Source organism: Oncorhynchus mykiss, chromosome 27 (genome assembly GCF_057628025.1).
Source record: "Oncorhynchus mykiss isolate SJ-2025 chromosome 27, ASM5762802v1, whole genome shotgun sequence".
Classification (NCBI taxonomy): Eukaryota; Metazoa; Chordata; class Actinopteri; order Salmoniformes; family Salmonidae; genus Oncorhynchus; species Oncorhynchus mykiss.
The window spans coordinates 18,651,824-18,666,521 of NC_143048.1; the positions used below are offsets into that span (position 1 = coordinate 18,651,824).

The 14,698-nt window shown below is 44.1% G+C and overlaps 1 protein-coding gene across 1 annotated transcript in view; it reads right to left on the reverse strand.

Annotated features, from left to right (window-relative positions):
• Positions 1-14,698, reverse strand: part of LOC110507664 (periostin) — a 51,737-nt gene that overhangs the window by 13,629 nt on the left and 23,410 nt on the right. The window contains exons 3-13 of the mRNA XM_036964821.2: positions 12,887-12,951; positions 12,279-12,436; positions 11,848-12,012; positions 11,402-11,548; positions 11,042-11,183; positions 6,201-6,413; positions 5,751-5,885; positions 3,968-4,116; positions 3,313-3,449; positions 2,523-2,653; positions 2,103-2,233 (exon numbers count right to left, since the gene is read on the reverse strand). Coding sequence (XP_036820716.1) covers positions 2,103-2,233; positions 2,523-2,653; positions 3,313-3,449; positions 3,968-4,116; positions 5,751-5,885; positions 6,201-6,413; positions 11,042-11,183; positions 11,402-11,548; positions 11,848-12,012; positions 12,279-12,436; positions 12,887-12,951 — 1,573 coding nt within the window. The remainder of the gene's footprint in view (positions 1-2,102; positions 2,234-2,522; positions 2,654-3,312; positions 3,450-3,967; positions 4,117-5,750; positions 5,886-6,200; positions 6,414-11,041; positions 11,184-11,401; positions 11,549-11,847; positions 12,013-12,278; positions 12,437-12,886; positions 12,952-14,698) is intronic.

Genomic DNA, 14,698 nt, shown 5'->3' on the forward strand with positions numbered 1-14,698 from the left:
CCCCGATGTCTTGCTCCCAGACAAACTAAACATCTTCTTTGCTCGCTTTGAGGACAATACAGTGCCACCGATACGGCCGGCTACCAAATCCCGCGGGCTCTCCTTCACCGCAGCCAATGTGAGTAAAACATTTAAACGTGTTAACCCTCGCAAGGCTGCCGGCCCAGATGGCATCACTAGCCGCGTCCTCAGAGCATGTGCAAACCAGCTGGCTGGTGTGTTTACGGACATATTCAATCAATCCCTATCCCAGCCTGATGTTCCCACATGCTTCAAGAGGGCCACCATTGTTCCTGTTCCCAAGAAAGCTAAGGTAACTGAGCTAAACGACTATCGCCCTGTAGCACTCACTTCCGTCATCATGAAGTGCTTTGAGAGACTAGTCAAGGATCATATCACCTCCACCCTACCTGACACCCTAGACCCACTCCAATTTGCTTACCGCACCAATAGGTCCACAGACGCAATCGCAATCACACTGCACACTGCCCTAACCCATCTGGACAAGAGGAATACCTATGTAAGAATGCTGTTCATCGAATACAGCTCAGCATTTAACACCATAGTACCCTCCAAACTCGTCATTAAGCTCGAGACCCTGGGTCTCGACACCGCCCTGTGCAACTGGGTCCTGGATTTCCTGACGGGCCACCCCCAGGTGTTGAGGGTAGGTAACAACATCTCCACCCCGCTGATCCTCAACACTGGGGCCCCACAAGGGTGCATTCTCAGCCCTCTCCTGTACTCTCTGTTCACCCATGACTGCGTGGCCATGCACGCCTCCAAATCAATCATCAAGTTTGCAGACGACACTACAGTGGTAGACTTGATTATAGAAGTTGGATTAGCTAACACAACGTGCCATTGGAACACAGGAGTGATGGTTTGCTTATAATGGGCCTCTGTACGGCTATATACGTAGATATTCCATTAAAAATCTGCAGTTTCCAGCTACAATAGTCATTTACAACATTAACAATGTCTACACTGTATTTCTGATCTATTTGATGTTATTTTAATGGACAAAAATGTGCTTTTCTTTCAAAAACAAGGACATTTCTAAGTGAGCCCAATTTATGAACGGTAGTGTACATTTTTTAGTAACTTGGTGGTAGTTTTAAATTCATCAGTTAATAATTTTTCTGCCATGTAGCAGTGTAGCTAACTACTGGAACTACACTCAACTTTTTTTTGCAAAAATAAGATACGGGTGAAGTTTGACCCCAAGTGATATGTTCTTGCAGTTTGTAGTCTACGACATTTCAGATTTACATACTGTATGATCATTTATCACAAAGTAATTTGGATATAGTGAACAACATTTTCAAAGTAACTGTAGTTAAGTGAACTATATTTTTTAAGGGTATCTTTAGTGTAGCTTAACTTTTTCCAGTGTGAAGTAATTGGTAGCAATGGAATGCAACTGTCTGTTGTTAGAAGTAAAACGTAATCTAAACTAAATCATGAATAGTCTGCACTACAAACATCCAGGGACTTCACATGGCTTTATGGTTTATTTCAATAAATTATTTTTTTGAATGATCTTAGAATATGACCCTAAGGACATTGCTGCAATCAAACTTAAAAGCTGAGTATAAAATTAACCCAAGGTCAAAACAGTAAATATCAAAGGTCAATGCAAGCCTTTGTGAAATCCTAAATCCTGTCAGCATGCTGAATTATGTTTGGGAAGTTGTTTCCGGGGAAGTTAATCCAATAAATACGTTTTGGTTTCTTATTCATCAGATGACCATTATTTCAGATGTCCTCTTTTTCCACGTTGAACTGTTATATATATATATATATATATATATATATATATATATATATATATATATATACGTTTTCGAAGAAGTAATATTTAGTCATAATTCCTACTTTGAACGTTGGTTTACATTGTTGATGACAAAGGATTGCGGATGTTAGTAATACTGAGTGGATCTGGAGGAGAGGCTCTTGATTCACTGTAAAAACATTGTACAATCTCTTCAGGGTCTGTCTGATAATAGCTTTTTTCCGGCTTTTCATACACACGTACATTGGAAAATGCCATGATTTCTTATATTTACAGTCTTGTTGAATGTTGAGAGATTTGGACTCACATGCAGCACTCGGAGGTTATTGCCCTGCAGAGACTTGAGAAGGTTGGTCACCCCAGTCTCCAGACCTCCACCGATGAACACTCCATTACTGAAGTGGTAGAGCAGGATGGTACGCAGGGCATTCATATTACCTGGCCAGGACAGACATGACTTTAGACGGAAGACTACAGTACCATAGAACGTGTCGTACATACAACCACTAAGTCTTATGGATGTTCCTTTGACATTACAACCTTTAGGAGAAAGCTAGTAGCTATGGTAGCTATGGTTAAGGTCAGCAGTTTTTCCTGACCATCATGATGTGGCCTGACAAGAAAAACCTCTGGCTATGATTTTTTTTAGAGAGACTGACACAGACTATGAAGGATGGAGAAAATGATGGAGAGAGTGACAGAGAGACAGAGAGAGAGACGAACCAACCTCTGAGCAGAGCCAGGTCGCTGTCTCTGACGCCAGTGAAGGCCTCATCACTGGGAGCGAACAGAGTGTATTCTCCTTCCTGTTTGAGCAGGTCAGTCAGACCAGCCATCTCCATCAGTGACAGGAAGATCCTGCAACCAAAACAACATTAAGGAAACAGTTACCTGCCACTCATGACAACCACTATAGACATTGTATAACCGGTAACCGGTGCCAGTGTGATAGCTTAGCATATAGCGCTGCCTCCCTAAACTCGTCTCTGACCGGGCTTGACCAGGGTTCTCTACCTCGCCAACACACGTGAACGCCAGCTTGACAATGTACAAACCGATTGACCTATAGAACAGGATCCTCTTCAGTGATGAGATCCTATGTATTATTTAGATAATAACTTGCAAGAGGTGGACATGATTTAGAAAGAAGTTGGCCCACATGTCTGTATAAACTGTTTTCCCAGCTTGCTCCCAGGTCTGTATGAAATTGATTGAACTCTGTCTGACTAGTGAACTCTCTCTGACTCTCTGGCTGTTTGGTTAGCTAAAGAACATCCTTTCTCGAGTAGGGAGTGAGACAAGGTTGTCCAACACTGTTTAATTTACAGTATATTCGTGAATTGGCTGCAAAATCAGAACAATCTTTGTCTGTCCCTTGATCAAAATCCTTCCACTAGTCTGGTCTCAGATCTGTATGAGCTTGAGCTAACTTCTCTGACTATTTCATTTGCTGAAGCACATATAGATCTGGGACCAGGCTAAAGCACACAGAGTCTATATGTGCCCAAGCAGCTTACTTGAATCCTCCGTTGTCAGTGAGGATCTGGAACATGGTGGTCTCAGCTGGCTTCATCAGAGTCTTCATCAGGTGGAGGGCTCCGTTACTGCCCTCCTTGCTGCCACGCACCAGGCAGGAGTTCTCTATGCACACCGCCTACAGACAGACAGGACAGGTTAAAGAACCACTAGTGAAAACTCTACTTTTTTTGTTGTTGAAAACTGTTTTTCTGGGTTTTATCCTAATAATGTAACTCTAGTCCTAATATCCCAATTCTAGCAAAATGATTACATATTTGGGCATGTTGGTATGCTAGCATAAGCACCTAACTAGTTAGCTAGCCAGATAGTTAGCTAGCTAGGCTAATGGTTTCTCCAGTCACCTGACTTCTGTTTTGAGCATCTTTAAAACTGAAATTTGAGTTGGAACATCTGCTGAAGTGGCTCTTTATAAGGCATACAATTGAACAGTCTGCTAGCTACTGAATTTACAGCCTCTTAGTCAGTCCAGTAGATGGATAGCACAGCGAAATGGATATGTGTTGTATGGCCATTGTGTTTGACCAGCTGTTCAGAGACAAGAGATGCACGCACACACGCACATCCACACACAAACTGTCATGTACTCACACAAACTCACACAGACACACCCCCCCCCCACACACACAGACTCACTGTGCGGTAGATGAAGACTCTGAGGAACTTCCCGGCAATGGTCTCCAGGCGCTGTCCATTGTACAGCTGTCCCAGAGTAATCTTCTCCTTCAGGATGTGGTTCTCCAGAATCATCTTCAGAAAGCTCTGGTCAATGGCCATCACCTCATCTGGAAGACAAGATATTTCATATAGATACATTGTAAGAGATCAAAATATGACATTAAATATGTTTGTAAACAATAACTTTTTAGAAACTATCCCCAATTCTGCAAAAATGGAGATACAAGGTTTTCCCAGGTCGCAGACGATAAAAAAAGTATATAGGCTAATGATGCAGTCTGGTGGTCTAGTCAGTCATTGTAAAATGTCAACCTTATTTTCCAGGAAATCAGATTGATCAGCCACATTGTAACAGTGTCTGTGTCCCAAATGGCTCCTTATTTCCTTATTCCCATAGGGCTCCGGTCAAAAGTAGTGCACTATATAGGGAATAGGGTCCCATTTGGGACACAGCCAGGGACTGTTCCAGGCTGCATTACCCTGGGGTTGTCATACAGACTATACTGATGTCCTGTGGAAGAAGAGCTGCCTCTCCCCACGCCTTTTGAGGTTCATATGTTCCTATGTGGTGTGTGTGTGTGTCTGGTTTGCATGGCAAAAAGCTCCAGCTATAAATCATTCCAGCACTCTTCCCTCGGTGACCCGTATATAGTAAGTCTAGTATATGAAGCTTACTAGTGAGTCAGCATGACAGCAAGACTAATGTCACAGTTTGGAGCTCAGTGTGCATTACCCACCTGTTGAGAGGAGAGAAACAGAAAGAAGGAGAGGAGTGATAAAGTAGTGACAGAGAGGAAGAGGGAGACAGAGAGAGGAGCTAGAGAGAGGAAGAGGGAGACAGAGAGAGGAGCTAGAAAGAGGAAGAGGGGGGCAGAGAGGAGCTAGAGAGAGGAAGAGGGGGACAGAGAGAGGAGCTAGAGAGAGGAAGAGGGGGACAGAGAGAGGAGCTAGAGAGAGGAAGACGGGGACAGAGAGAGGAGTTAGAGAGATGAAGAGGGGGACAGAGAGAGGAGCTAGCGAGATGAAGAGGGGACAGAGAGAGGAGCTAGAGAGAGGAAGAGGGGGACAGAGAGAGGAGCTAGAGAGAGGAATAGGGGGACAGAGAGAGGATCTAGAGAGAGGAAGAGGGGGGCAGAGAGAGGAGTTAGAGAGAGGAAGAGGGGGACAGAGAGAGGAACTAGAGAGAGGAAGAGGGGGACAGATAGAGGAGCTAGAGAGAGGAAGAGGGGGACAGAGAGAGGAGCTAGCGAGATGAAGAGGGGGACAGAGAGAGGAGCTAGAGAGAGGAAGAGGGGGACAGAGAGAGGAGTTAGAGAGAGGAAGAGGGGGACAGAGAGAGGAGCTAGTGTGTTACTCACAGTGACAACAGAATTGAGCGGGGCCAGTGGTGTGTTACTCACCAGTGAAGACAGAATTGAGCGGGGCCAGTAGTGTGTTACTCACCAGTGAAGACAGAATTGAGCGGGGCCAGTGATGTGTTACTCACCAGTGAAGACAGAATTGAGCGGGGCCAGTAGTGTGTTAATCACCAGTGAAGACAGAATTGAGCCGGGCCATGATGTGTAATCACAGTGACAACAGAATTGAGCGGGGCCAGTGGTGTGTTACTCACCAGTGAAGACAGAATTGAGCGGGGCCAGTAGTGTGTTACTCACCAGTGAAGACAGAATTGAGCGGGGCCAGTGATGTGTTACTCACCAGTGAAGACAGAATTGAGCGGGGCCAGTGGTGTGTTACTCACCAGTGAAGACAGAATTGAGCGGGGCCAGTAGTGTGTATTCTGCCTTGGCTTCCATGGCTGTAGACAGACCCAGCTCTGACACCATGTCACTGAAGGTGGACTGGGAAGGGGTGAGCAGCTCCATCACCTGCTTGGCTTAGAGGACACAGACAACACCATTAAAAGCTTTTCTAACACTGAAAGATCAACACTTCTACACTTATTCAGAGTTTTAAGATTTTATCTTAGTCTTGGTGTTATTGTGTCATTGTTTCCATCTATTTTCCTATGTGTATGGTTGACTTGTATACTAGTGTAACAGCAAAGAGGTGTTGCAAATAAAGGTGTTGTGTATTTCGTGAAACAGTTAATTCCATTTACATTTCAACAAAGAAATGCAAATGCAAAAACATGCATATTCAGAGATGTGTGTTACAGCTCTGTAATGAAAGCACTATAGAGAGAGCTAACCTGAGTCAGGCATGAGGACCTCGTCAATGAGGTGGATGACTCCGTTGGTGGTGACTATGTCTTTCTTCAGCACCATCTTGATACCGTTCACCGTCAGGCTTTCCCCATCACAGCCAATCTCAATATTGTGGCCCTCCAGGGTCTCAAAGGTCTGGCCGGACATGATGCCCTCTGAACACTGGACAGAGTTCAGCATGTGGAAGTTCAGCAGGGCTGGAGGAAGAGGATAGAGGATAGAGGATAGAGGAGAGGAGAGGAGAGGAGAGGAGAGGAGAGGAGAGGAGAGGAGAGGAGAGGAGAGGAGAGGAGAGGAGAGGAGAGGAGAGGAGAGGAGAGGAGAGGAGAGGAGAGGAGAGGAGAGGAGAGGAGGAGAGGAGAGGAGAGGAGAAAAGTGTTAATCGGACCCACAGACTCAGATACTTCTATATATACCGTTATTGATTAACAGCATTGTTTTATTATACATGACTGGCCCAGCATCCTGAGAAAATTTGAATTCACATACTGTACTAGCAAGGCATACCTTTTATCCTTAGTAACATAATAAAAAAATCCCCAAAAATCAGTCAGTTTAAGATAGTGACTTTTTGCATGGACTGCATCTCAATCCACCACATCCTTCTATGTCGGCCTTCCGCATCTGCGATGGAAGTTAGCCAAGCTACAGTTTGTCAGACCATGAGAGATGCCCAAAATGTCAACTCAGTGGCCTTGTGGTAAGAGTGTCTGCCCTGAAATTGGAAAATTGTGAGTTCAATCCCTGGCTGGGTCATAACAAAGACAGTAAAACTGGGACCTGAGTGCTTCTTCCCTTGTCACTCAGTGTTAAGAAGATAGATTGGGGGTAAAGCCATGTGATGGACTAGCATCCTGTCTTGAGGATGTACTTGTACATCAAGCTGCCTCACACTACAGATTAGGAGATAGGCTCCTTCCCTATGAGCTGTTCCACTTGTGCAAAGCTACTTATTTACCCACAAAAGCTTCCCACTAGACTTGTCTGCAGTTGATAGCGCTGATCTGCCAACTTCTGTCTGTAGCATCTGATATTGGTATAGGTTTTTATACTTTCATACGCTCTGGCACCGTATCGGATTGTAGGAGCAAATCCATGGCTACCTAGTATTATGGCTTGTATTACATGTCTGGATGAATTTGACTGAGATTTGAACATGAACATGAGTAGGCCAGTTGGCTGCTAGAAACAGAGGCGCCTTGCATCAGATTATGTCATTTCCAGCATGGCTTCAGAATAGTGAATGAATCACAGGTTGCGTGCCAAATGGCACCCTATTAGAGGTCCAATGTAGCCATTTTTATCTAAAAATATAATAATTTCTGGGTAAAAATGTAGTACCTTACTGTGATTGTTTTTAATTAAAATGGTCAAAAAGTAACAAAAATAGCTTCTTAGCAAACAGCAATTTCTAAAGCAAGAACTTTGCTAGGATTGCCTGGGAGTGGTTTGAGTGGGGGAAACCAAAATGTGCTGTTACTGGCAGAGAGGTTTGGAACTCTCTTTCTTATTGGTCCATTAACTAATTTACCGCATGGTGTTATCGCCATAGAAGGCCAAAACCTCCGATTTGTTTTGTTTAAATAATCCAGGCCGCAATGTGGCAGCAGCTTGTTTGTCTCATGCCTGCTGTAGATAATGTAAGCTAACTAGCAAGCTGTGCTCATGGGGTCATCACAAGCTATCACAGCCACAAAGTCGTAAACCCCACCTATTTCTACCAAAAAAATATAAACCTAACCTTAACCCTAACGTTAACCACACTGCTAACCTTATGCCTAACCCTAAACTCAAATTATGACTAAAAAGCACATTTTTGTTTTCATACATTTTTACTCTATAGCCAATAATGACAACTGCGCTAATGTTGTTGTCTTATCCGGTGTCCTGTGTGAATTTAAGTATGCTCTCTCTAATTCTCTCTTTCTCTCGTTCTTTCTTTCTCTCTCTGGACCTGAGCCATAGGACCATGCCTCAGGACTACCTGGCATGATGACTCCTTGCTGTCCCCAGTCCACCTGGCCGTGCTGCTGCTCCAGTTTCAACTGTTCTGTTCTATGGAAACCTGACCTGTTACCTGTCCCAGACCTGCTGTTTTCAACTCTCTAGAGACAGCAGGAGCGGTAGAGATACTCTTAATGATCGGCTATGAAAAGCCAACTGACATTTACTCCTGAGGTGCTGACTTGTTGCACCCTCGACAACTACTGTGATTATTATTATTTGACCATGCTGGTCATTTATGAACATTTGAACATCTTGGCCATGTTCTGTTATAATCTCCACCCGGCACAGCCAGAAGAGGACTGGCCACCCCTCATAGCCTGGTTCCTCTCTAGGTTTCTGCCTAGGTTTTGGCCTTTCTAGGGAGTTTTTCCTAGCCACCGTGCTTCTACACCTGCATTGCTTGCTGTTTGGGGTTTTAGGCTGGGTTTCTGTACAGCACTTTGAGATATCAGCTGATGTAAGAAGGGCTATATAAATACATTTGATTTGATTTGATTTAGCTATGTTGTGCTAAATTGTGATGCTAACCGTTTAGCTAAAGTTAGCTAGGAAGCAAACTGGTACTGGAAGTATGGGATAATGGAGAATTCATTTAAATATTTCTTCATCATCTTGCTAGATTGCTAGCTTGGTAAAGTATTTAGTGTTGTGTACATTGTGCTGCGGTAAAATATATAAAGACCTGCGATAGAAAAATGAGTCATGTGTCCGCGGCCTGCTATATAAAGCAGGCAGACAGGCATTGAGACATTCAGTTGCTGTTCACATGAACATTAGAATGGGCAAAATGAGTGACCTAAGCGACTTTGAGCATGGTACGATCGTCGGTGCCAGGCACGACAGTTCCAGTATCTCAGAAACAGTCTAGGGTTTACCGAGCATGGTGCGATCGTCGGTGCCAAGCACGACAGTTCCAGTATCTCAGAAACAGTCTAGGGTTTACCGAGCATGGTGCGATCGTCGGTGCCAGGCACGACAGTTCCAGTATCTCAGAAACGGTCTAGGGTTTACCGAGCATGGTGCGATCGTCGGTGCCAGGCACGCCAGTTCCAGTATCTCAGGAACGGTCTAGGGTTTACCGAGCATGGTGCGACAAACAGGCAAATAACGGCGCAGTACAACAGTGGTGTGAAGAACGACATCTCCTTGTCACCTTCGGTCCTTGTCACCGATAGGCTATTGCAGCAGACGACCACACTGGGTTCCAGTCCTATAAGCTAAAAACAAGAAGAAGCAGCTCCAGTGGGCACGCGATCACCAACACTGGACAGTCGAGGAGTGGCAAACATCACCTGGTCCTACGAATCCCGGTTCCTGTTGCATTATTCTGATTGAGGATTTGGCGTAAGCAGCTTGACCCATGGCCCCATCCTGGCTGGTGTCAACGATACAGGCTAGTGGCGTAGGCAATGTTTTCCTGGCACACGTTAAGTTGCTCAATTGGTATCAAGAGACCTTTCTATGCCCGAAGAATTCAGGCTGTTCTACATTTACATTTTAGTAATGTAGCAGACACTCTTATCCAGAGCGACTTACAGGAGCAATTAGGGTTAAGTGCCTTACTCAAGGGCACATCAACATATTTTTCACCTAGTTGGCGCATGGATTCGAACAAGCAACTTTTCGGTTACTGGCCCAACGCTCTTAATAACGCTTAACGCTCTAAATGAACCACTTAACCACTAGGGGGTCCAACCTGGTACTAGATGTGTGTACCTAATAAACTGGCCACCACGTGTATATAAAACACAGGAAAAAACTTTTTGGACTACAAGTGCTCAACTTTTGACCAGATCCCTATGGGCCCTGGTCAAAAGAAGTGCTCTAAATAGGGAATCGAGTTCCATTTGGGACGCACCTATGAAATTCAGGAGACCTGGAGATCCCTTAGATCTCATGGGTTCTGGTGTCGGGAGACTATTGAGTGCAGGGATATTCCTGACTGTTTTACTGCCTTGTCTGACTCTGTTCGACTGTGTGTGAAGTTGTGTGATCTCATAGCTCAGGGAAGTCCTAGGACTAATATTAGGGATCATCACACCGCTGCCAACCCTCCTAATGCTCTGAACCTTCTGAACCTTTCCAGTCCCAACCCTGACTGGGGTGTGTCCCAAAATGGTACTCTATTAATAGTGCACTACTGTTGACCATAGCCGTATGATCGAAGTAGGGAATAAGGTGCACTGCCTTTGGGACACAGGCAGAGCGGGGTGCTTCCTGCTTCCTGCCCTGTGGTGTTTAGAACCGTATGAACGATACCTCTTTGGAAATGTTTTGGAACAAGTGAGAGTGTTTTATTATTGTGTGCCACCCAGACATAAATTATAGAGTGACAGTAAATGTTTAGCTCTTTAATGTGTCAAATTATCAAAAAGCTTCACCATATGAAGGTTTATGTCTGAATAGCCATTATTTCGTAGCCCATCATCTGAAACTAGAGCTCTTTTGTTTTTCATTACTCACTCACACAACTGTGGTGAACGCTCAGTTTGCCAACTGTCTAAGAATTCAAAATCCACAGCTCAGACTGTAACTAGTCGGCTCCATCTGTTTAGAGTAGGAAAAGGCGCTTACATGTAAAAAGTCTGCGGTTACTCAGCCCTGCAAACATGGCGAGCGGGAACCATTGAGTTACTTTTCCTGCACTTTCATCTCATTAAACACGGATATGGCCTGAGTTTGGAGGTTTATATAAAGTCTATATGTCTCCCCTCCCCTCTGCGTTACAGTACTCTCCTGGGAGCTGCTCTCTGTATTCATAGAAAACATTCCAGAGAGGTGATAGACCATTGAAGCCTGGCCCAGCGGTTTGGTTTACCTTGGAGGACACCCTTGTCACCCATCAGTCGTTGCAGCACATCCGAGTCCAGCTTGGCGAAGGCATCGTTGGTGGGGGCAAACAGGGTGTACTGGCCGGGCTGTCCCAGCTTGTCCAGCAGGCCTGAGGCCAGGGCCACATCCTGTAGTGAAAGAACACATTATATCCTCCATCATATCCTCCGTTAATACTGTGTGTGCCACCCTGTGTAAATCGAATAGAATGAAAACAAAAAGACGAGAAGGAGAAAGGAGACAAGAGGAGAACCATAATGAAGAAAAAGGTAGGAAAGGAAGTGAAAGGAATGGAAATGAAGGGGGAAGAAGAGAGGAGAGGAGAACAGAAGAAAATAAAACTTACACTGAGAGTGGTGAGGTCATCGTCAACCTCAATGACATCCTGGATGGTGTTGCTCACGCCAGTGATGACACGATCAATGACGTGCACCACTCCGTTGGTGGCAACCTGGTTGCCATGGATAATCCTGGCACAGTTCACCGTCACGATCTTCATACATAATAACACACCGCATAGGACATGCACAGCACAGTTAGTATCTGCACACATCACACAACAGCATCCTGTCCTTAACTCTCCAATGTTCACACAACACACCCTTCAACAACTACCTGCACACAATAAAGCCTTAGCTCTCCATGATGTCAACTTTCCTATCTCTTGGCATGGAAACTATCGGATTTCCAATACATTCCATGGACGCTGGTCAAATTAGTGCACTGCATGTGGAGTAGGGTGCCATTTGGGATGCAGAAGATGATGGTGTGTAGGTTTAGTGGGATGCTCACCCCGTTGGAGTAGTGGTTGATGTAGAGTCCCAGGTCGTTGTACATGGAGTCGACCACCAGGCCGTTCTTCAGGTCTTTGGTCTGTAGGCGTTTGTTAGCCATGTGGTAGTGCAGGGCGTTGTACAGCTCAATGTTCACGTTGCTCACCAACGCACTACGCACTTCCTGTTGAAGAAATGCAGAATAAAAAGGCTTAAGATAACATATATACTTAACACGAAGTGATGACAGCAACTGGCTGTAGGGTTCAGGTATATCAACCATTCTGGTGATTTATGTTGTAGCTCTTTTAAATGGTCACATTACAAGCACTGAATGGTTTTGGTTTTGGAATAGTTACTACTATCGCTGGTGGGTTCATTTTTCCAGGTAATTTATCTGAATTACCTGGAATTTTCCAGCTGTAAGAGATGACACTTATCCTGACTTACCCCATCTAACAAGTCCCAAGCATCGTTGCTGGGAGCGAAGAAGGTGTATGACCCAGATCCCTCTATCTCCTCCCTTAGCTTGGAGATGTGAGAGTATTCCTGGGTGGAGATGGCCTTGACCAGGCCCAAGGTACCATACACATTGTCTATAGGGGCCACTGTGGAACAGGGAAGAGAAGGTACCATAATGACTACATCTCCCTACATACCAGGAGTGATCCCAAATGGCATCCTATACCCTATATAGTGTACTACTTTTGATTAGAGCCCTAAAATATTGCAGTACATATGGAATAGAGTACCATTTGGGACACACACAAGCCTCATTAAAACAACTAACAACTTTAAAGAACCCCAAAGACAGCCAGATGATGCTGAAAGGGAACATGTATGGGTAGGATGATGTGCCAGCTGAATCTTTATGTTGGTGTGGCGTTGTGACTCGTGCATTTTATGAGAAAATGTAATACCCATTGATTTGTCTTAGTTTAACCTCTTGTTGAACCTTTGAAGTACACTATAACATTAAGTGCACTACAAACTTGAGTACACTGCGTATCCTGTACCATATAACATTACATACACTGTAACCGACCGTAGCTACATACCTGCAGGGCATCCTTTCATTCCTTCCAGCTTCATGTAACCTGGACAGCACTCATACAGCACCGTCCTATAGACATAGAGACACAGACACACCATGTTTAGGGTCAGATCACTCATACAGCACCGTCCTACAGACAGAGACACAGACACACCATGTTTAGGGACAGATCACTCATACAGCACCGTCCTACAGACAGAGACCAAATTTAGAGACAACACATGTACACGTCACATTTTAGAGACAGAGACAACACACAGAGATACACCATAAACAGCACTGTCCAACAGACAACACAGGGACACAAACGTTAGAGACAGAGAGGAGGGAGGGATGGAGACATCCCACAGATCACGCTTTAGAGACAGAGACAACACACAGACGGACAGATCATGAGCTAGAGAAAGAGACATACCCTATCCTCTGTTTAAATATTCAGAGTCGGGGTACATAAACAGTGATCACCACATCCCATGTAATTAGAGTGTTCTATAACTTATTTCAGAACATCAGAGCACATCGTATATTTATCCTGGAGTTCATCCTACAGTATTTCAGCTGAATCATCACTAATGTCTGTACTGAAAGGCTGTTTCATGCTCCTGTGTGTGTGTGTGTGTGTGTGTGTGTGTGTGTTCAGTTGTTTCCACATGGTCCTCATCATCTGTTTTATTAACCATAAGGCTTTGTGGTCCCAGGGCCCAGGCCAGCACGCCTCCAGGGTAACGCTACCACATTGTATACTGTAGATACATAAACTGTGTGCCTCCCGAACGGCACCCTAGTCCATATATAATGCACTTTGTAGGGAATAGGGTGCCCCTTTGAAGCTAAACAAACAATTTCTAGCCCTCTAGTCCATGATTTAGCCTTGTTTAACCTCTAAGACTTTATGTTTTCGGTCTTGAAATCAAATCTGTAAGCAGTTGACAACCTTGGTTAGGAAATGGAACTTTTCAACTCCTGCATATGCCACAAACTGTTGAATGGGCTATGTGTAAACTGTAACAGACTAGCTCATTAGAAATGACTAATGGGGGAGGAATGATTTGAGGAAATGGCACTGTAATCTTTAATCTAAATCAAACAGCTTTGAACAGCAGTCGTAATCACAGGGACACAAAAACAGATCAGGCCTCTTTAATTAAACCCCATGACATTGCAATCCAGCTAACAACAAGCATTCCCACAACTTTAGAGAACGTTCCCTTGGGAGTCTCATTGGGTCATTAACTAACATTTCCATAGGAATTTTCCTGTGATATGCAAGATATTGTTTCCAAGAGACCATTCCATTAATCCTTTACAGCAGCATTTCCCGGGACCCCAAGGGGTGCACGTTTTGTTTTTACCCTAACACTACACAGCTGATACAAATGATCAAAGCTTGATGATTAGTTGATTACTTGAATCCGCTGTGTAGTGCTAGGGCAAAAAACTAAATGTGCACCCCTTGGGTAAGAGAGACCCTGCTCTAGAGTCTAAGCCCTGTCTAAGACTCCTTAAGGTATATAATTTAAACAAATATATTTAATGAAACATTGAATTTGGCATTACTACTATTAGCCAAAAGAAACACACTGAATAACAGATTCACTACATGGAACAACAGATAGCCCCCCAAAATCAAAGGAAATTTGTTCTGAAGTGTCTATCTTATATCTGAGAGATATAAGAAAGATCAGGAAACTATTTTTTTTTTAAATCAACATGTATTTAACCCCTTATTTTAGGCACTAAACTATCTCCATATATATATTGAACAATAATATAAATGCAACATGCACCAATTTCAAAGATTTTACTGAGTTACACT